A 21,972-nucleotide genomic window follows, 5' to 3' on the forward strand; every position below is an offset into this window, starting at 1 on the left:
ATAGGACGTACCTTCCCTTACTCTCCTTTTTCTCCTTTTAGAGGTTGTTTTCTGAGAAAGTCATTCATAAGGACTGGGCTCTCCCCAACCCCAGCTGGAGCAAGGACTTCAAACTCCTTTTTGACCAGTTTATGAAGAAATGTGAAGACGGCTCCTGGGAACGTTTGCCTTCATATAAACATACATCTACTCAAGAGAGTGAAGACTCCAAGACCCATTTCTTTGGTAGGAACAGCTACTCTCCCATAATATCAAATATCAAATATAAAACTTAAATATCAAATATAAAATTAAGAACAGATTGAAGCACTAGTTATCACTTGAAAAAGGAAGGAGGAAAGTGCAGGGGGGTTGCTATATTCTCCAGGTTTATAGGCCAGAAATCTCAATAAATTTTGCAGATTGTGGGAGAGCATAAAGTCTATTGCCATTAATAAGACTGCCCCCACCATGGCATCATCATCAGCATTAGCAGGAAGGGCCCCAGAAAGCCTCCAGCCTCCCACATTCTCATCACCTTTCTGTCTTGAGGCTGTCATCACTAACCTTAATTTACTATTTATCCCAATATGTGGCTCTGTCCCCCTAGGAAGCTCAGAACACTCAAGTCACCCCCTCATCTCACAGACTCTAAACTCCAATGGCAGACCACCCCACCTCCAACATACACACATTGCACTTCTTGTCCTCTGTGTGTGTGTGTTTTAATTAATAGATTTTTTTTTTTAGTAGTAGTTTCAGGTCTATAGTGAAAAGAGTGGAAAGTGCAGAGTTCTCAAATATCCCTTACTTCCCTCTGCCAGGTTCCCATTTGTTAATATCTTATGATAGTAAAGTATATTTGTTATGATGATGAGACTGTATTGGTAACATGAACTTAAGTCCATAGTTTACATCAGGGCTCATTCTTTGTGTATACTTTATGAAGTTGGACAAATGTATAATGACATGTATCCTACTGAATAGTTCCACTGCCTTAATAATTCACTGTGTTCCTTCTGTTCATCTCTCCCTCCTCCCTCCAAACCCTTGGTGACCACTGATCTTTTCACTCTCTCCATGATTTTGCTTCTTCCAAAATACATACAGTATGTAGTCTTTTCAGATTGTTTTCTTTCACTTAATAATATGCATTTTTAAGGTATATTTATTTATTTTTTCCATAGTACTTACCTCCATAAGACAATGCTTTGTGTTTTTTTAACGGTTTATCTCTCACCACTAGAGTGTTTGCTTCATAAGGGCAGAGATTTTTGTATGTTTTATTCCCCACTATATCTCCAGTGCTTAGAATAGTACCTGGTACATAGTAAGTGCCTTATACATACTTGTAGGAAGAAGAGAAATAAGAAGGGAGGGAGGAAACACACACCAGGGAACCTGCTTAAGATGCTATACTTGGTTTTTTGTTTCTATTTTTTACCTAAAATCTCTGCCATTCTGGAGTAATGAGAGACAAACCACTAAGTAATGAAAACAAAGTAAGTCAGATGGCAATATATGCTGTGAAAAAAATGGATGCACTGTAATAACAACAAAAGAGAGTCCTCATATAGGAATTGGGAGCAACAATGTACAGCCACCTTTTCTACCCATTGCTTTTTTGTTTTTTTTTTTAAAAGGAGATTTATTAGCACATATAGCTCATGTATACCTGGGAGATACCCAATGGAAAGTAGTGAGTAACTCCCCTAGATGGTCTAAGCCACTGGGTTAAATACCATTTCAACTAAAGACAAAAGAAAAGGGTTGGGGATAGGAGGCAGTATGGGGAGATTACCAGGAAAAGATGTAAGTTGTTGCTTTCTCCCTTGAAAAGATTCTCTTGTGATAGAGTTTTTCGTCTCTTACTGATACAGAGATGGAGATTTCCTTTATATGTAAATTTCTGAGGTTATTGATATTTCTCCCTTGCAAAAAGTTAACATCAGTTTTATAATAGAAAACAGGTTGAGAGCTTCCCTGGTGGCTCAGTTGGTAAAGAATCTGCCTCCAATGCGGGATACCTGGGTTTGATCCCTGGGTTGGAAAGATCCCTTGGAGAAGGGAACATCTACACACTCCAGTACTCTGGCCTGGAGAATATCATGGATTGTATAGTCCAGTTCAGTTCAGTTCAGTTGCTCAGTCATGTCCGACTCTTTGCGACCTCATGGGCTGCAGCATGCCAGGCCTCCCTGTCCACAACCAACTCCCGGAGTTTACCCAAACTCATATCCATTGAGTCGGTGATGCCACCCAACCATCTCATCCTCTGTCGTCTCCTTCTCTTTCTGCCTTCAATCTTTCCCAGCATCAGGGTCATTTCAATGAGTTAGCTCTTTTCATCAGGTGGCCAAAGTACTGGAGTTTCAGCTTCAACATCAGTCCTTCCACTTCAGGACTGATTTCCTTTAGGATGGACTGGTTGGATCTCCTTGCAGTCCAAGGGACACTCAAGAGTCTTCTCCAACACCACAATTCAAAAACATCAATTCTTCAGCGCTCAGCTTTCTTTACAGTCCATCTCTCATATGCATACATGACTAATGGAAAAACCATAAGCTTGACTAGACGGACCTTTGTTGGCAAAGTAATGTCTCTGCTTTTTAATAACGCTGTCTAGGTTGGTCATAACTTTTCTTCCAAGGAGTAAGTGTCTTTTAATTTCATGGCTGCAGTCACCATCTGCAGTGATTTTGGAGCCCCCAAAAATTAAGTCTGCCACTGTTTCCACTGTTTCTCCATCTATTTGCTATGAAGTGATGGGACCAGATGCCATGATCTTAGTTTTCTGAATGTTGAGCTTTAAGCCAACTGTTTTCACTCTCCTCTTTCACTTTCATTAAGAGACTCTTTAGTTCTTCTTCGCTTTCTGCCATAAGTGTGATGTCATCTGCATATCTGAGGTTACTGATATTTCTCCCGGCAGTCTTGATTCCAGCTTGTGCTTCATCCAGCCCAGTCTTCTTCATGATGTACTCTGCATATAAGTTAAATAAGCAGCGTGACAATATACAGCCTTGATATACTCCTTTTCCTATTTGGAACTAGTTTGTTGTTCCATGTCCAGTTCTAACTGTTGCTTCTGGACCTGCATACAGATTTCTCAGGAGGCAGGTCAGGTCTGGTATTCCCATCTCTTTCAGAATTTTCCACAGTTTATTGTGATCCACACAGTCAAAGGCTTTGGCATAGTCAATAAAGCAGAAATAGATGTTTTTCTGTAACTCTCTTGCTTTCTCAATGATCCAACAGATGTTGGCAATTTGATTTCTGGTTCCTCTGCCTTTTCTAAATCCAGCTTGAACATCTGGAAGTTCAGGGTTCACATACTGTTGAAGCCTGGCTTGGAGAATTTTGAGCATTACTTTGCTAGAATGTGAGATAAGTGCAATTGTGTAGTAGTTTGAGCATTCTTTGGCATTGCCTTTCTTTGGGATTGGAATGAAAACTGACCTTTTCCAGTCCTGTGGCCACTGCCGAGTTGTCCAAATTTGCTGGCATATTGAGTGCAGCACTTTCACAGCATCATCTTTTAGGATTTCAAAAAGCTCAGCTGGAATTCCATCACCTCCACTAGCTTTTTTCGTAGTGATACTTCCTAAGGCCCACTTCACTTTCATTCCAGGATGTCTGGCCCTAATTGAGTGATCACACCATCGTGATTATCTGGGTTGTGAAGATCTTTTTTGTATAGTTCTGTGTATTCTTGCCACCTCTTCTTAATATCTTCTGCTTCTGTTAGGTCCATACCATTTATTTCCTTTATTGTGCTCGTTTTTGCATGCAAAGTTCCATTGGTATCTCTAATTTTCTTGAAGAGATCTCTACTCTTTCCCATTCTATTGTTTTCCTCTATTTCTTTGCATTGACCACAGAGGAAGGCTTTCTTATCTCTCCTTGCTATTCTTTGGAACTCTGCATTCAAATGGGTATACCCTTTTCAAAAGGGTATACCTTTTCTCCTTTGCCTTTCACTTCCCTTCTTTTCATAGCTATTTGTAAGGCCTCCTCAGACAACCATTTTGCCTTTTTGCATTTCTTTTCCTTGGGGATGGTCTTGATCACTGCCTCATGTACAATGTCACGAACCTCCGTCCATAGTTCTTCAGGCACTCTATCAGATCTAATCCCTTGAATCTATTTGTCACTTCCAATGACACTTATAATCATAAGGGATTTGATTTAGGTCATACCTGAATGATCTAGTGGTTTTCCCTACTTTCTTCTATTTAAGTCCAAATTTGGCAATAAGGAGCTCATAATCTGAGCCACAGTCAGCTCCTGGTCTTGTTTTTGCTGACCATATAGAGCTTCTTCATCTTTGGCTGCAAAGAATATAATCAGTCTGATTTCAGTATTGACCATCTGGTGATGTCCATGTGTAGAGTCTTCTCTTGTGTTACTGGAAGTACTGGAAGAGGGTGTTTGCTATGACCGGTGTATTCTCTTGGCAAAACTCTATTAGCGTTTGTCCGTATTCCAAGGCCAAATTTGCCTGTTACTCCAAGTGTTTCTTTTCTTTCTACTTTTGCATTCCAGTCCCCTATAATGAAAAGGACATCTTTTTGGGGTGTTAGTTCTAGAAGGTCTTGTAGCTCTTCATAGAACTGTTCAGCTTCAGCTTCTTCAACATTACTGGTCAGGGCATAGACTTGGATTACTGTGATATCGAATGGTTTGCCTTGGAAATGAACAGAGATCATTCTGTTGTTTTTGAGATTGCATCCAAGTACTGCATGTTGGACTCTTTTGTTGACCATGATGGCTACTCCATTTCTTCTAAGGGATTCTTGCCCACAGTAATAGATGTAATGGTCATCTGAGTTAAATTCACCCATTCCAGTCCATTTTAGTTTGCTGATTCCTAAAATGTTGATGTTCACTCTTAGCATCTCCTGTTTGACCACTTCCAATTTGCCTTGATTCATGGACCTAACATTCCAGGTTCCTATGCATTATTGCTGTTTACAGCATCGGACTCTACTTCCATCACAAGTCACATCCACAACTGGGTGTGGTTTTTTTCTTTGGCTCCATCTGTTCTTTCTTTCTGGAGTTATTTCTCCACTGATCTCCAGTAGCATATTGGGTATATATGTATGTGTGTGTGTGTGTGTGTGTGTGTGTGTGTGTGTGTGTGTATACCTAAAATGTATACATTCTTTATTTTTAGAGTTAGCCTTTTTGGTTTCTTATTTGCAACACCCTTTGTATGTTCATTCAGCAACTATCTGTTGAGGATCGGTGCTCTACAAAGCATATTCCTGAAATAAGCCTGAGTACACAGATAGGGTTCCTGACTTCATCAAGTTTTTACAGATATTTCTCATTTTACTCATTACCTTTTAATCATGTAAACATATCTTTAGGGAGGCATTTGGGGATTGTGATGTTTTGGGGTTGTTTTCTTTTTTCTTTTGGCCATGCCGTGCAACTTCCTGTATCTTAGTTTCCCAACCAGGATTAGAACCCATGCCACCTGTGGTGGCCAGGGACTTCCCATGATGCTTGTTTGTTTGTTTAAGGACCCCAAGTAGGCCCTTAATGTTGCCTGGCCATCATATTTCATTTTTCCCTTGTCTCCTCACTCTCCTGCTCTCCTGGATGACCGTTTCCTACCTTCTTTTTCTCAAGCCTTACTCTTAGCTGCTCTTGTCTCCTGTTTCATAGAAAATCAAAGCAATCAGAAGAGAATTTCCAAACAACCCCTGCTTCCTCCCTGTATCTGTGCCTGATGTTCTGCTTTGTCCTGTGGTGAGTGAAGTAACCATACTCTAATGAGAGGTCAAGCTGTCGATGTGTGCACTATACCCCTTTGGCCTACTTAAGGACATCCCTTCTCTGCTACATCTTTCTCATCAGCGTACAGACATGCCACATCTCAGTTTCTTTCTTCCTAGTCTCTCTTAAACCCTCTCCAGGCAGACTGTCACTCACACCACTCCATCAGAACTACTGTCACCGATGGCCTTCATGTTGCTAACCAGTGACCTCACTTAGCTTTTGGCACAGCTGACCACTCCTTTCTCCTTGAACGTGGCTTCCAAGACACCACATTCTTCTACTTCACTGCCTCTTGCCTTTTGGTTTCTTTTGCCAGTTCCTCCTTGTCCTCAAGCTTGGTGTTAGGATGCCCCATGTCTCCAACCTTAGTACTCCTTGCTTCACTATACTCTGTTGGTAATCTCATTCAGTCACAAGGCTTTAGAGGCCATCCAAAAGATAACTTCCTCATCTAATGGTTGAAATTTAGTGAGTGGGTTCAAATTTTGCTTCCACAATTTAAAGCTGTGTTGCCTTGGGCAAGTAACTTTACCTTTCCTTGCCTCAGTTTCTTCATGGCATTTGCTGAGTACTTCAGTATTTGCTGAAGGAATGAAACAAAAATAAAACCACCTTTACCAAAAAAAAAAAATGGTTATTTGTAAGTTTCTTTATAGAACTACCAGTATAGAGAGAAATGAGAATTAACCATTTTACAAATAAGGGGGAAATTTAGCAGTTTGTAGTACTAATTCCATTCTAACTATTGAACACCTCACACAATTAATTAAATATACTTAACCAGTGCAGTTTGGCTTCTATGCTAACAGCTCTACTGAAATTTCTTCACTTAAGCCACTAGCAACCTAATTGTCAAATTTGATGGACATTTTTCAGTCCTTACTGTGCTCGAACTAGCTATTAATTTCATTCTCCTTGAAATGTTTTGTCTGTTGCCTTTCACAAACTTCTCTGAGCAATTTTCCCTTTCTCCTTCTATCCACTCCATAAATATCAGTGGTTTCCAGGGTTCAGTTCCCACCCACATGTTTCTGCTCATCCTTTCATCCAACCTAACTACCCTCTCTTGCCTGAAACTTGACCCTCTCAGACTAGGGAGGAGTTTGAGGTCCTCTCTTCTACCCACACTTGCTTTCAAATCATTACTTCCCCTGCTTCTTAGAAAACCCCATTCCTTTTGAGGTTTATACCTTCTGACTTTATCACCCTCAACTTCCTCTTCTTGTAGCTGTCATCTACCAACCTCTCCCTCATATGTTGAGCATTTCAGCACCTGGTTAACTGTCTTCCTCTCTACCCAGTTCCCTACACTATTCTCGGCAACCCAGCATCCAGATCATGGCTACTGGGTTTATTTACCTCCTCATAAACTTTCTTTTGCACAGCCCCAGCAACATGCTCCTGTAGACATCTTGAGCCTTTTCGTCTTCAGAAAATGCACAACCTCCAAATTCACACATTTAGACATCCTTTCTTTTTTTTTTTTAATAAATTTATTGCATCCGCCATGGGTGTACACGTGTTCCCCATCCTGAACCCCCCTCCCGCCTTCCTCCCCATACCATCCCTCTGGACCATCCCAGTGCACCATCCCCAAGCTTCCTGTATCCTGCATCGAACCTGGACTGGTGATTCAACCTGGACTAGACATCCTTTTTTTGACTATAACCTTTTTCCTACCAGCTTACTTGTGCAAAGACCCCACAGAAAAAATTATTTGGCCTCATTAAGACTCATTGAGTCATCTCATTGAGTCCTCTACTTTCTATCTCCATAGCCCTCTTTTATCTGAACTTCTTTAGCGTACTTGTGCAGGATAACCCCAGCCTTGGATGAATCCAGCCATCTGCCACAACTTATTTGCACAGGCCCTCACATAGCTGGAGAAAATCACCCCTCGACTCCGAAAAGTTTGGTGGTTGTGATTTGATAGTGTTTCAGTGATCTTCTCACTCATCTTTTTTTTTTTAATAGGCTCTCTTTTTTAAAATTTTTATTTATTTATTCAGTTTTGGTTATGCTGGGTCTTCGTTGCTGTGTGTGCTTTTCTGTAGTTGAGGTGTGGGTTTTTCTCTAGTTGCAGCAAGCAGGGGCTACTCTGTTGCAGTATGCAGGCTTCTCTTGTTGCAGAGCACGGGCTCTATGGCCCACAGGGTTCACTAGTTGCAGAGTGTGGGCTCGGTAGTTGTGGTTCCTGGGCTCTAGATCACAGGCTCAATAATTGTGGCACACGGGCTTAGTTGCTCCTTGGCCTGTAGGATCTTCCCCAGCAGGGATCAAACCTGTGTGCCCTGCATTGGCAGGTGGATTCTTTTGCCAGTGAGCCACCAGGAAAACCCCTCACTCATCTTTCTTATCGGCCTCCTTTCATCCGGCTGGCAGAGATTCTGAATGCAAATTTGATCGTGTTACTCCTCTGCTACCTTCAGTGTTATCTCATGTATTAAAAGACCAGTTCTTCTCAGATTTTAACATGAATATGAAGCAGCTGGGAATCTTGTTAAACTGTAGGTTCAGCTTCAGTAGGTCAGGAGTAGAGCCCAAGAGCCTGCATTTCTAACAGACTTTCCCACCATCTTTTTTCCCCCATTTTTATAAGGTAACCTCAATGTTTAGTAATCTAGACCAGAAGTTCTGAAATCCTAAGTAAAAAATTAGAAAGACTTGATGCTTATCTTATCCTGAAGTCCCAGAATGTCAGAGTTGGGACAAACGTTAGGGGTCATTTGGATTTATCTACTCACTGTATGGGTAAAATATGGAGAAAGGAGCAAATTCTAGGCCAAAGCTAAGTCACAAAAAATTTTCCGACTCTCAGGACAAGACTCTTTCTACTGTGCTGGGAGACTGATTCTCAATTTTAAGTTTCTTTGGCTCTTCAAATCCTTCAATTTCTCAACAACTGCTAGAATGAACATAGTGTGTGCCTATGTGCCAGTTGTTGAGCACATGGAGTCCAAAAGACAGGGTGTCTGCCACCAAATGCTCAAGGCATAAAAAACAGGCATCCTTTCTTGTCCTCCCCACTTCTCCCAGATCGTCTCATCTCATATCCTTTTCCAAGTTTGTAAATGTAAATCTTATAGCAATAAAGGAAACAACATTATACATAGCAAATCATGATGAGCTGTAAAAGAAAGCTGAGAGTTTTGGGAATTAAATCTTAAAATGGATATGAAAGAAAAAATATGCCCTTCCCTCAGAGCAGTAGTTTTTAGTCTTTATTTTGTAGTTACCTACATTTTGACTCACAACCCAGAACACACAACTTGTGCACAGTTGTATAACTGAGAAAACACATCTAAATGAGTACACTAGTACTTATCCAGGATATATGTGAAGCGTGAGGATGTTTTTTTTTAAGTTTCTTTTTAAAGTCTTACAACCCACTAACTTGATTTCATGAACCATAATGGTTCTGACCGAGTTTCAGACTCAAGCATCATAATCACATTGAATATTGGGTTGAACTGGCTCAGTTTCTGATTCAGTATGATATCTATCTTCTGCTCAGGTTAAACTCATGCCTGCAAGGAAAATTTCTCTACTATTACATTCCTCACTTTCTTTAAATCCCATTTTAACTGCACTTATTTGAAGAAGGATTTCTGTCTATACTTTATTATATTATTCCATATTCCCTTCACGTTTATGTACTGTATTTCCTGATTGCCATGTGTTAGTACTTTGGTTTGATTTCATTTATTTTTTACTGTGTCCCCACTTAGACCAATTCCACAGGAACAAATATCCTATGTTCTGTTTCTTTGGAACTCTCCCATCCCCTTTGATTTTGCACCTGGCTGGCATTTTAATCAATCATCCATTGACCTGTGATTCTCACAGGGAACAGATATTTGTCTCTGACATGGTGTTTTTCTCATACCTGTTTCTCATGTGCGCATCCATCTGATTGCCCTGCAGACCCAAAGCTTGTGGAAGAAGAACGATTATCACAGGCGCAGCTCTTCACCAGAAGCTTTGAGGATGGCCTGGGCTTTGAATATGTGATATTCAAGAATAATGATGAGAAAAGGACAGTTTGCTTGTTTCAAGGAGGTCCTTATCTTCAAGGAGTACCTGGGTAAGAATGATAGCCTAGAAATGTGGATCTAAGAAGAGTATTGCCTTGTATCAATGGACTACAATAAAGGCATTCAAGTGGTAATATAGATATGTATTTATTGACATGGATATATATATATATAGAGAGAGAGAGAGATGCAAATTATTGAATGACAAAAGCATAGGATGTAGTGCAAGCATATAATTTTAGAGAGTATCATTAACATGTTAATAATGGTTTGTCACTAGATGGCCCTATAGCCTTCCCTGAAGGTGGCTCAGCGGTAATGAATCCACCTGCAATGCAGGAGATGTGGGCTTGATCCCTGGGTCAGGAAGATCCCCTGGAGGAGGGCATGGCAACCCACTCTAGTATTCTTGTCTGGAGAATCCCATGGATAGAGGAGCCTGGTGGGCTACAGTCCATGGAGTCACAAAGAGTCAGACATGACTGAGCGACTTAGCACACTTTCATCTAGATATATGCCCAGAAGTGGGATTGCTGGATCATATGGTAACTCTATTTTTAGTTTTCTGAAGATCCTCCATACTGTTCTCCTTAGTGGCTGTACCAACTTGCATTCCCCCCAACAGTATAGGTGAGTTCCCTTCTCTGACCTAACAACAGCAGCAGATGGCCTTATAATCTTTAGTTTCTTTTTCTTCTGTTTGTCTGCATTTCCTAAATTTTTAAACAATTATTTATATAGTTAGTTTGATAAAAACATAAATTTCCTAAATTGTATTTCAGCTTTTTGCTTACTTGTGACCTGATTATTATTAGGTTCTAGCTTTGTTACAAATACTACAGTATTATGCTATGAACAAAACAAAGGCGAGAAGAACATGAATATAATTTGATATTTACTACCTTGAACATGAACTATTAAATAAGTGGAACTTTCAGAAATAAATAAATTATATGGGATGCTTGGATAATTTTTGTCTCTGAAGGGGCTGTTCTCAGAACTTCTGAATACCTTTCTCATTTCCTCCTGTTGTACCTAGATTGCTTCATGGAGGTGCCATGGCAACAATGATAGATATTGCTCTTGGTTCGTGTACTGGCGAAGCTATCATGACTGCAAATCTCAACATCAATTTTAAAAGGTAAATTCATGGGTATTCTTTACTTCTTAGGTGTCATAAGTTGGATTCCCCAGCAGTAGACCCTGAGAAAAGGATTTCTGTGCAAGAAAGAACGTACTCCGAGAGGAAACTAGCTAGGGCATGGGAGAAGGACAGGGAAGGAAGTCACCCAAGGTTAGGCTCTCAGTCCTGCAAAGGGTAGCTTCATCCTGAACATGCAAAGAATTCCAGAGTGAAATGTGTACCCCAGGATTGTCCCTACCTCAGGCAAGGGAGCTGGAGTCTTCATATTCTCTCACACATTCGTCATAAGAAAAGAACTACCCTGGGACCATAAGTACTTCTCGTACTTATGTACGAGAAGTACTTCCCAAGTACTTCTCGCTCACAGTCTTTGAGCAGAGCAGGCTCTAAGAAAAGTATCCAAAAAGCAAAGGGAAAAAAGGATTGAAAGGAATCTGAGTGAAGCACTAAATACCACTACATAACAAAACATAAGTTTTATATAACATTACACAAAGAAATAAAAGGGCAGCAAGAAAATTTTGGTATCCATTAAAAACAAAGCTCAGCATGATCTTATCTAATTCTTCAATTATGCAGCTATACCTCTACAGTTAATCAAATATTATGGATATTGGCATAAGCATAGAAAAGGAGACCAATAGGGCAGAACAGAGTTTAAAAACAGAGGTTAGTAGAGAAGAGCTCCAAACAAGGTTCTGAGGGTTATTATTTCACACAGTAGGAAGCATGTAGGTAACAAAACATCTCCATATTATATTCCAGAGGGTTGGATGGCTTCTGTTGGATGGCTTCTGTGTCAGTCATCAGGGAGCCATGCTTCATAGATTATGGGTTTATTCACTTTAAGTAATACTTATCCAGGTATGTCCTACTCAGGGCATTCTATAGAAAAAGACTCTTCCCCCCTAGCATGAATCATTAGTTTATTTCAGGGGTCAGCATAACTTTTTCTACAAATCTTTTATGCTTTATGGGCCATACAGTCTCTGCAACTACTCAACTCTGCAGCATAGCACAAAAGCAACCACAGACAATACATAAATAAGTGGATATAGCTGTGTTCCAATAAAATTTTATTTTTAAAACAGGTACCTGGCCAATGAGACATACTTTGCCAACTCCTGGTCTAATTACCTGCAGGCCCAGTGAGAAAAAATTAGTCAGAGTCACTTGCCCCCTGGGAACGTTTCTCTTTGCTCCCCACAAGACACACACACACACCTGCAGGGCCATTTGCCTCCTAGGAGTGTTTCTCTTTGCTTCCCACAACACACACACACACACACACACACCAAAAAGTTGGAGGCCAGCTGCTTTAACTTCCTCCTCCCCAACTGCCAATAATAGTAACTTCAAAATAAAAATAACTTAAACAAGATAGAAACTTATGTGAAAGAAATCTAGTATGGCAGCTCCAGAGATGCAGGCTCTTTCCAGCTCATCTTTTCACAGTTCAGAGTGGCAATAAAACCTGTCATCACATGTCCTGCACAGCAAGATTGAGGAATAAGGATAGATGTCTTCTCTCTTTCAAAAAGACTTCTTGTAAGTACTGCACAACACACCCATTTAATCTCATTAGCATTAAAAGAGATTGGGAAAGTGGTTCCTTAACTGCTATTACTGTCACCCCAATTAAATTCAGTGTCATCAACTAACACAACTACAGACATTTTTTAAAATGTTATTTATTTTTTGTCTTGGTTGCTGCACGAGGGCTTTCTCTTGTTGCGGCAAGCAGCGGGCTACTCTTCAGTTGCCATATGCAGGCCTGTCACTGCAATGGCTTCTCTCGTTGCAGAGCACGGGCTCTGGGACACACAGGCTTCAGTAAGTTGTGGCTTATGAGCTTAGCTGCCCTGGGGGCATGTGGAATCTCCCCAGACCAGTTATCAAACCCATGTCCTTTGCAATGGCAGGTAGATTCTTAACCACTGGACCACCTGAAAGTCTACAACTATAGACATATTAATAAATCCACACATAAATAATACAATATAAATTATTTTAAATACTAAAGCACTCATTAAAAACATAATTGGATTTAACTAAACATCAAATTAGTTTCTTCTAATGATCAAATTATCTCAGTGATTACAAATCTTATTATTTCATCTGCACTTCACCTTGTATTTCCCAGGGGGCACTAGTGGTAAAGAACCTGTCTACCAATGCAGGCGACATAAAAGACATGGGTTTGATCCCTGGATTGGGAAGAACCCCTGGAGGAGGGCATGGCAACTCACTCCAGAATTCACACCTAGAGAATCCCATGGACAGAGGAGCCTGGCAGGCTGCAGTCCATAGGCTTGCAAAGAGTTGGACACAACTGAAGTGACTTAGCACACATGCACATTCCCATTTGCACAGAATTTTTTAAGTTTGATGTATTCCCCTTTTTTTTAATTTTGTTGTCTCTGTCTTTGGTGTCATATCCAAGAAATCATTGGTGAACCAACATCATGAAGCTTTTCCCCAATGTTTTCTTCTAGGAGTTTTATAGTTTTAGGTCTTTCATATAGGTCTTCAGTCCTTTTCACATTATTTTTCTTATATGTGGTTTAAGGCAAGAGTCCAACTTCATTCTTCTACTTGTGGATATCCAGTTTTCCCAGCACCATTTTTTTAAGAGACTGTTGTTTCCACATTGAGTTGTTTTGGTCACTTGTAGAAAATCATTTGACCATATATGTGAGGGTTTATTTCTAGGCTTTCTATTCTATTCCATTGATCTATATAGTCTGTCTTTAGCCAGTACCACACTATCTTGATTATTGTAGTTTTGTAATGTTTTGAAATCAAGAAGTGTGAGATTTCCAACTTTTTCCTTCTTTTTCAAGATTGTTTTGGCTCTTTGGAGTCCCTTGAGATTCACGTAAACTTTAGGTGGATTTTTCTTTTTCTACAAAAAAATGTCATTGAGGAGACAACAAGATGGCAGAGAAGCAGGTGGACATGGAGAACATCTCTCTCACAGATACATCAGGAATACACCTTCAGACACAGAAGTGCATGCAGAACACCAGCTGAGAGTAGATGGAAGTACTTGACCAGCAGAAAAGAATATATAGAACCATGCAAAACTTGGTAGGATAAAGGAACTAGGGGGAAAAACAGGAATGTTAGTGGGACTGGACCTGCCCTCGGCGGGTGGCGGAACTGAGGCAGGGGTCCGATCCCCACATTGGGGCAATTGTCTGAGTCAGAGGAGAAACATTTAAGGCTGAGAGTAAGACAGCTGCTTTGTGGCAGCCTAAATGGAATGAGAATCAGACAGTCTTTGCCACAGCCATACATGCCCCAGACAGGGATGCAGGTCCCCTGGAAGGCGCAGAGGCTGGGAGCTGGAGTTTAGGGGTTGTGGAGCAATCCCAGGGCGAGGGCTGCTGTTGACTGTGGAGAGATGGATCAAGGGGAGGTGAGGAAGGAGACTGTGGTGGGAAATACCTGTGGAGGAAAGCCGGGCAGCCATGGAAGCCAGGCGATACTGCTGAGTCACACGTAGCAGGTGGAGCCTTCCTCATAGCCTCTCTCTCCCCATATGCCAGTGTTGGCAGCTGAACAATAGAGAGGCTGGCCCATCAAACACTTGACGCACTGAACTACAGAGTAGGACCCCACCCAGGGTGCTCCTTTAAGTGACTGGTGTGCCAAACTATAGAGTAGGACCCCAGCCAAGGGGGCCCCTCTGTGTGCCTGACGCTCCGAACAACAGAGAAGGGCCCCAGGCAAGGGAGCAAGCACTCTAAGTGCCTGAATGGGTGGAGCTACAGAGAAAGACTGGCCAAAGAGGCCTTCTGATCACCAGCTCCAAGAGACTTGAAAAAAGACTCTGAGAGTGCCATAACTCCTATGGTGGAGGCAGTTCATGTCCCTGCACACTTGGCGCTGCCAGGGTCCCCACAAGCCAAGCAGCTGCGCCACCTTCATGCTCAACTCTCACTGGGGCAGAGCTGCCACAGACAAAAAAAAAAGTCTTGCCTCTATGCGCACAGGGTTGCTTCGGTCCTGTCCAACTCTGCGCTCCTGTGGACTATGGCCTGCCAGGCTTCTCTGTCAGGGGGGTTCTCCAACCAAGAATACTGGAGTGCATTGGCCAATACTGGTTGCCTTACCCTTCTAGAGCACTATATTTCCTGCTGCCCTAGCCACCAACTCCCCTGAGTACCTGGTGCTGCCAGAACCCCTGTGACCCAAGCAGCTGCACCATCTCCACACCTGGCCCTCACGTGGGCACACCCAAGTCCTCCAGGGCAGCCTCAGGAGCAAACCCCAGTGGACGACCCACATGTAGAGGTGGAAATAAAACCACAGTTGAAACCCAGAGGCAGTGTGGCTACAGAAGAAGACCCAAAACCTTCCCACCAGATGTACAAGCTGCAGATTAAATCTACAGAATCAACTAGGCAGACTCTGTGTCTATGAAATATATAAAAGGCCACTGAGAGCTCCCACAAAAGAAAACGCACTAGCTCTGATAGCTGTGGACATTGGAGGCAAGAATGCACAGGCGTGGGACCAGATTAGAATCTGAGCTGCCCCCACAGCAGGTCCAGAGATCAGCACAGTGTTGGAGGGCATCCTAGGGAGGTGAGGCGCACTGTGACTCCTAGAGGGGGAAAGGACTCTGACACCAGTGACTCAAGAAAAACATTTATTATTCTTATGTTTTGACTTGTTCTGTAGATACTTTTGCATTTTTTTTTCTCCTTCTTGTAGTTGTCAATTTTATTGGCATTATGAAATCTAATTAAGCTTCTGAGCTTTTTTTTTTTTCCTCAGTCACATTTTTTATTGTTGTTTTAAACCTCTGCTTCTATGTTGGGCTTTTGCAGTTCTGGGGAATTTTCCTTTTTTTTTTTTTTTTTTTCTTTTCTCTTTTTTTAATTTCAATTTTTCATTTTTTAAACCGATTACTATCTTTCTACATATATTTCTTTGTTTCCTTTTCCTACTGTTCTTTTCCCCTTGCAGTTCAGTTTAGTTCAGTCACTCAGTCTTGTCCAGCTCTTTGTGACCCCATGGACTGCAGCATGCCAGGCCTCACTGTCCATCACCAACTCCCAGAGTTTACTCAAACTCATGTCCATTGAGTCTTTGATGCCATCCAACCATATCATTCTCTGTCATCCTCTTCGCCTCCTGCCTTCAATCTTTCCAGTATCAGGGTCTTTTCAAATGAGTCAGCTCTTCGCATCACATAGCCAAAGTATTGGAGTTTCAGCTTCAACATCAGTCCTTCCAATGAATATTCAGGACTGATTTCCTTTAGGATGGACTGGTTGGATCTCCTTGCAGTCCAAGGGACTCTCAATAGTCTTTTCCAATACCACAGTTGAAAAGTATCAGTTCTTCGGTGCTCAGCTTTCTTTATAGTCCAACTCTCACATCCATACATGACTACTGGAAAAACCATAGGATTGACTAGATGGACCTTTGTTGTCAAAGTAATGTCTCTGCTTTTTAATATGCTGTCTAGGTTGGTCATAACTTTTCTTCCAAGGAGTAAGCATCTTTTAATTTCATGGCTGCAGTTACCATCTGCAGTGATTTTGAAACCCAAAAATTAAGTCTCACTGTTTCCATTATTTCCCCATCTGTTTGCCATGAGGTGAATGGACCAGATGCCATGATCTTAGTTTTCTGAACATTGAGCTTTGAGCCAACTTCTTCACTCTCCTCTTTCATTTTCATCAATTAGTCTCTTTTGTTCTTCTTCACTTTATGTCATAAGGGTGATGTCATCTGCATATCTGAGGTTGTTGATATTTCTCCCAACATTCTGGATTCCAGCTTGTGCTTCATCCAGCTCAGCGTGTCTCATAATGTACTCTGCATATAAGTTAAATAAGCAGGGTGACAATATATAGCCTTGACGTACTCCTTTCCCGATTTGGAACCAGTCTGTTAGTTCCATGTCCAGTTCTAACTGTTGCTTCTTGACCTGCATACAGATTTCTCAAGAGGCAGGTGAGGTGGTCTGGTATTCCCATCTCTTTCAGAATTTTCCATAGTTTGTGGTGATCCACATAGTCAAAGGCTTTGGCATAGTCAATAAAGCACAAGTAAATGTTTTTCTGGAACTCTCTTGCTTTTTTGATAATCCAACAGATGTTGGCAATTTGATCTCTGGTTCCTCTGCCTTTTTGAAATCTAGCTTGAACATCTGGAAGTTCAGGGTCACATACTGTTGAAGCCTGGCTTGGAGAGTTTTGAGCATTACTTTACTAGCGTGTGAGATGAGTGCAATTGTGCGGTAGTTTGAGCATTCTTTGGCATTGCCTTTCTTTGGGATTGGAATGAAAACTGACCTTTTCCAGTCCTGTGGCCACTGCCGAGTTGTCCAAATTTGCTGGCATATTGAGTGCAGCACTTTCACAGCATCATCTTTTAGGATTTCAAAAAGCTCAACTGGAATTCCATCACCTCCACTAGCTTTGTTCGTAGTGATGCTTCCTAAGACCTACTTGACATCTCATTCCAGGATGTCTGGCCCTAGTTGAGTGATCACACCATTGTGATTATCTGGGTCATAAAGATCTTTTTTGTATAATTCTTCTGTGTATTCTTACCGCCTCTTCTTGATGTCTTCTGCTTCTGTTAGATCCATACCATTTCTGTCCTTTATTGAGCCCATCTTTGCATGAAATGTTCCTTTGGTATCTCTAATTTTCTTGAAGAGACCTCTAGTCTTTCCCATTCTATTGTTTCCCTCTATTTCTTTGCACTGATCACTGAGGAAGACTTTCTTGGCTCTCCTTGCTATTCTTTGGAACTCTGCACTCAAATGGGTATATCTTTCCTTTTCTCCTTTCCTTTTTGCTTCTCTTCTTTTCACAGCTATTTGTAAGGCCTCCTCAGGCAGCCATTTTGCTTTTTTGCATTTCTTTTTCTTGGGAATGGTCTTGATCCCTGTCTTCTGTACAATGTCACAAACCTCCGTCCATAGTTCATCAGGCACTCGATCAGATCTAATCCCTTGAATCTGTCACTTCCACTGTATAATCGTTAAGGGATTTGATTTAGATCATACCTGAATGGTCTAGTGGTCTTCCCTACTTTCTTCAATTTAAGTCTGAATTTGGCAATAAGGAGTTCATAATCTGAGCCACAGTCAGTTCCCAGTCTTGTTTTTGCTGGCTGTATAGAGCTTCTCCATCTTTGGCTGTAAATAATATAATCAATCTGATTTCAGTATTGACCATCTGGTGAAAACAAAACTAACAAATTGACCCAGTGAATAAAGGAAACCAAAAATTATATCTACCAATTAAGAACAAAACTAACTAAAGCACAAACTGGAAAACAAAACTAAAGCAAGGTGCCACATGGGAAATAAAGCAATGAAAATAAAACTAACAAATATGTTGAGAGGAAAGGAAAGAGAGGAAAGAAAGAATAGATATGCAATAGTTTTGTTCTTAACTGGTAGATATAATTTTTGGTTTTCTTTGTTCACTGGGTCAATCTACTGACTTTATTTTTATTGGACTGTTTTTATTTTGCTTATGGGTGTATAAATGTTGGGCTGGAAGAAGCACAAGCTGGAATCAAGATTGCCAGAAAAAATATCAATAACCTCAGATATGCAGATGACACCACCCTTATGACAGAAAGTGAAGAGGAACTAAAAAGCCTCTGATGAAAGTGAAAGAGGAGAGTGAAAAAGTTGGCTTAAAACTCAACATTCAGAAAACTAAGATCATGGCATCTGGTCCCATCACTTCATGGGAAATAGATGGGGAAACAGTGGAAACAGTGTCAGACTTTATTTTTTTGGGCTCCAAAATCACTGCAGATGGTGATTGCAGCCATGAAATTAAAAGACGCTTACTCCTTGGAAGGAAAGTTATGACTAACCTAGATAGCATATTCAAAAGCAGAGACATTACTTTGCCAACAAAGGTCCATCTAGTTAAGGCTATGGTTTTTCCAGTGGTCATGTATGGATGTGAGAGTTGGACTGTGAAGAAAGCTGAGCACCGAAGAATTGATGCTTTTGAACTATGGTGTTGGAGAAGACTCTTGAGAAAGTCCCTTGGACTGCAAGGAGGTCCAACCAGTCCATCCTAAAGGAGATTGGGACTGGATGTTCATTGGAAGGACTGATGCTAAAGCTGAAACTCCAATACTTTGGCCACCTCATGAGAAGAGTTGACTCATTGGAAAAGACCCTGATGCTGGGAGGGATTAGGGGCAGGAGGAGAAGGAGACAAAAGAGGATGAGATGGCTGGATGGCATCACCGACTCGATGGACATGAGTCTGAGTAAACTCCGGGAGTTGGTGATGGACAGGGAGGCCTGGCGTGCTGTGATTCATGGGGTCGCAGAGAGTCGGACACAACTGAGTGACTGAACTGAACCGATGGGTATATATGTATATGTGTATATTCAGTCACACTTTTTATTGTTGTTATAAACCTCTGTGTCTATGTTGGGCTTTTGCAGTTCTGTGGAGTTTTCCTTTTTTTTCTCTCTCTCTTTTATAATTTTAATTTTTTTAGACCTATTATATTTTTTCTATGTTTATTCCTTTGTTTGCCTTTCCTACTATTCTTTTCCCCTTGCAGTTAATCTTTAATGTATATAAATCTTCTTCATCTACCTCTGTTTAACTTTGCATGTCTATTCTTTCTTATTTTTTCTTTCTTTCCTTTCCTCTCAACATATTTGTTAGTTTTGTTTTCATTGCTTTATTCCCTACTTGGCACCTTGCTTTAGTTTTATTTTCCAGTTTGTGCTTTAGTTAGTTTTGTTCTTAACAGGTAAATACAATTTTTTATTTCATTTGTTCTCCAGGTCAGTCTACTGTACTGTATTTTTATGGACTATTTTGACTTTGCTTTTGGGTATATATGTATACTCCATTATTTTAATTATTATTTGCCTGATTTTGTAACTGCCATTTGTCTGGGGTTCATCTTTGCTTCGGAGAAAGCGATGGCACCCCACTCCAGTACTCTTGCCTGGAAAATCCCATGGACGAAGGAGCCTGGTAGGCTGCCGTCCATGGGGTCATGAACAGTCGGACACGACTGAGCAACTTCACTTTCACTTTTCACTTTCATGCATTGGAGAAGGAAATGACAGCCCACTCCAGTGTCCTTGCCTGGAGAATCCCAGGGACGGGGGAGCCTGGTGGGCTGCCGTCTATGAGGTCACACAGAATCGGACACGACTGAAGCGACTTAGCAGCATCTTTGCTTTCTTGTTTTGGGGTATTTGTTTTAATCTTACTTAATGCCATAACAAACCACTTGTGGAATCTTCATTCCTGACCAGAGATCAAACCCTGAGCCTTTGGAGTGGGAGCATTGACTCCAATACCCTAGACTCCCAGAGAACTAACCCTAGGGAGTATCAAATAGTGAAAGCTCACACAAAGGAAACCACTTGAATACAAGACCCAGCATCACCCAACCACCAGTAGCACCCTGTGCAGGATGCCTCATTTAAACAACAAACAAAACAAAAATATAAGCCCAATCATAAGCAGACAGGATTACCACCTCACTCAGCCTTGGCCATCAGAGGAAAAATAAACAAACAAACAAAAAACTCAGCACAAATCTCACCCTGTACAAAGCTTACACAAACCACTGGGCCAACCTTAGAAAGGCAGAAACCAAAAGGAAGGAAGAATTCAGCCCTGAAGCCTGGGAAAAGGAGACCTCAAACACACACACATAAAAATAGTGAAAAGGCAGAGAAATACTATAGAAATGAAGGAAAAAGTAGAAACACAGAAGTCCAAATAAATGAAGAAGAAATAGGCAAACTACCTGAAAAAGAATTCAGAATAATGATAGTAAAGATGTTCAAAAACCTTGAAAACACAATGGAGAAAAATGCCATTGACATTTTAATAGGGATTGCCCTGAATCTGAAAATTGCTTTGGGTAGTAATGACATCTTAAAAATATTGAGTCTTCATTATCAGAGAAATGCAAATCAAAACCACAATGAGGTACCATCTCACACCAGTCAAAATGGCTGCTATCAAAAAGTCTAGAAACAATAAATGCTGGAGAGGGTGTGGGGAAAAAGGAACCCTCTTACACTGATGGTAGGAATGAAAACTAGTACAGCCACTATGGAGAACAGTGTGGAGATTCCTTAGAAAACTGGAAACAGAACTGCCATACAACCCAGCCATCCCACTGCTGGGCATACACACTGAGGAAACCAGAATTGAAAGAGACATGTGTACCCCAATGTTCATCGCAGCACTATTTACAATAGCCAGGACATGGAAGCAACCTAGATGTTCATTGGCAGACAAATGGATAAGAAAGCTGTGATACATATATAAAATGGAATATTACTCAGCTATTAAAAAGAATGCATCTGAATCAGTTCTAATGAGGTGAATGAGACTGAAGCCTATTATACAGAGCAAAGTAAGTCAGAAAGAAAAACACCAATACAGTATATTAATGCATATATATGGAATTTAGAAAGATGGTAATGATGACCCTATATGCGAGACAGCAAAAGAGACACAGATGTAAAGAACAGACTTTTGGACTCTGTGGAAGGAGGCGAGGGTGGGATGATTTGAGAGAATAGCATTGAAATATGTATATTATCATATGTGAAATAGATCGCCAGTCCAGGTTCCATGCATGAGACAGGGTGCTCAGGGCTGGTGCACTGGGTTGACCCTGAAGGATGGGATGGGGAGGGAGGTGGGAGGGAGGGTCAGGATGGGGAACACATGTACACCCATGGCTGATTCATTGAATGTATGTCAAAAACCACTGCAATATTGTAAAGTAATTAGCCTCCAATTAAATAATATATATATATATATATATATAGAGAGAGAGAGAGAGAGAGGGAGTCTTCTAACTAATGAACACAAGATGTCTTTCCATTTATTTGTGTCTTTAATTTCTTAGTCTTTTGTCTCCTTGATTAAGGTTATTCTTAAATATTTTATTCTTATTGATGTTGTTTTTAATGAAAGTGTTTTCTCAGTTTCCTTTTTAGATTGTTCATGGTTCGTGTATAAAAATGCA

The 21,972-nt window shown here is 40.9% G+C and overlaps 1 protein-coding gene across 1 annotated transcript in view; it reads left to right on the forward strand.

The window, feature by feature from the left end:
* The window catches only part of THEM4 (thioesterase superfamily member 4), a 49,013-nt gene that overhangs the window by 12,978 nt on the left and 14,063 nt on the right, over window positions 1–21,972 (forward strand). The window contains exons 2-4 of the mRNA XM_055584266.1: window positions 42–225; window positions 9,694–9,853; window positions 10,843–10,944. Coding sequence (XP_055440241.1) covers window positions 42–225; window positions 9,694–9,853; window positions 10,843–10,944 — 446 coding nt within the window. The remainder of the gene's footprint in view (window positions 1–41; window positions 226–9,693; window positions 9,854–10,842; window positions 10,945–21,972) is intronic.

The sequence above is a fragment of the Bubalus kerabau genome, chromosome 6 (assembly GCF_029407905.1).
Source record: "Bubalus kerabau isolate K-KA32 ecotype Philippines breed swamp buffalo chromosome 6, PCC_UOA_SB_1v2, whole genome shotgun sequence".
NCBI classification, from domain to species: domain Eukaryota; kingdom Metazoa; phylum Chordata; class Mammalia; order Artiodactyla; family Bovidae; genus Bubalus; species Bubalus kerabau.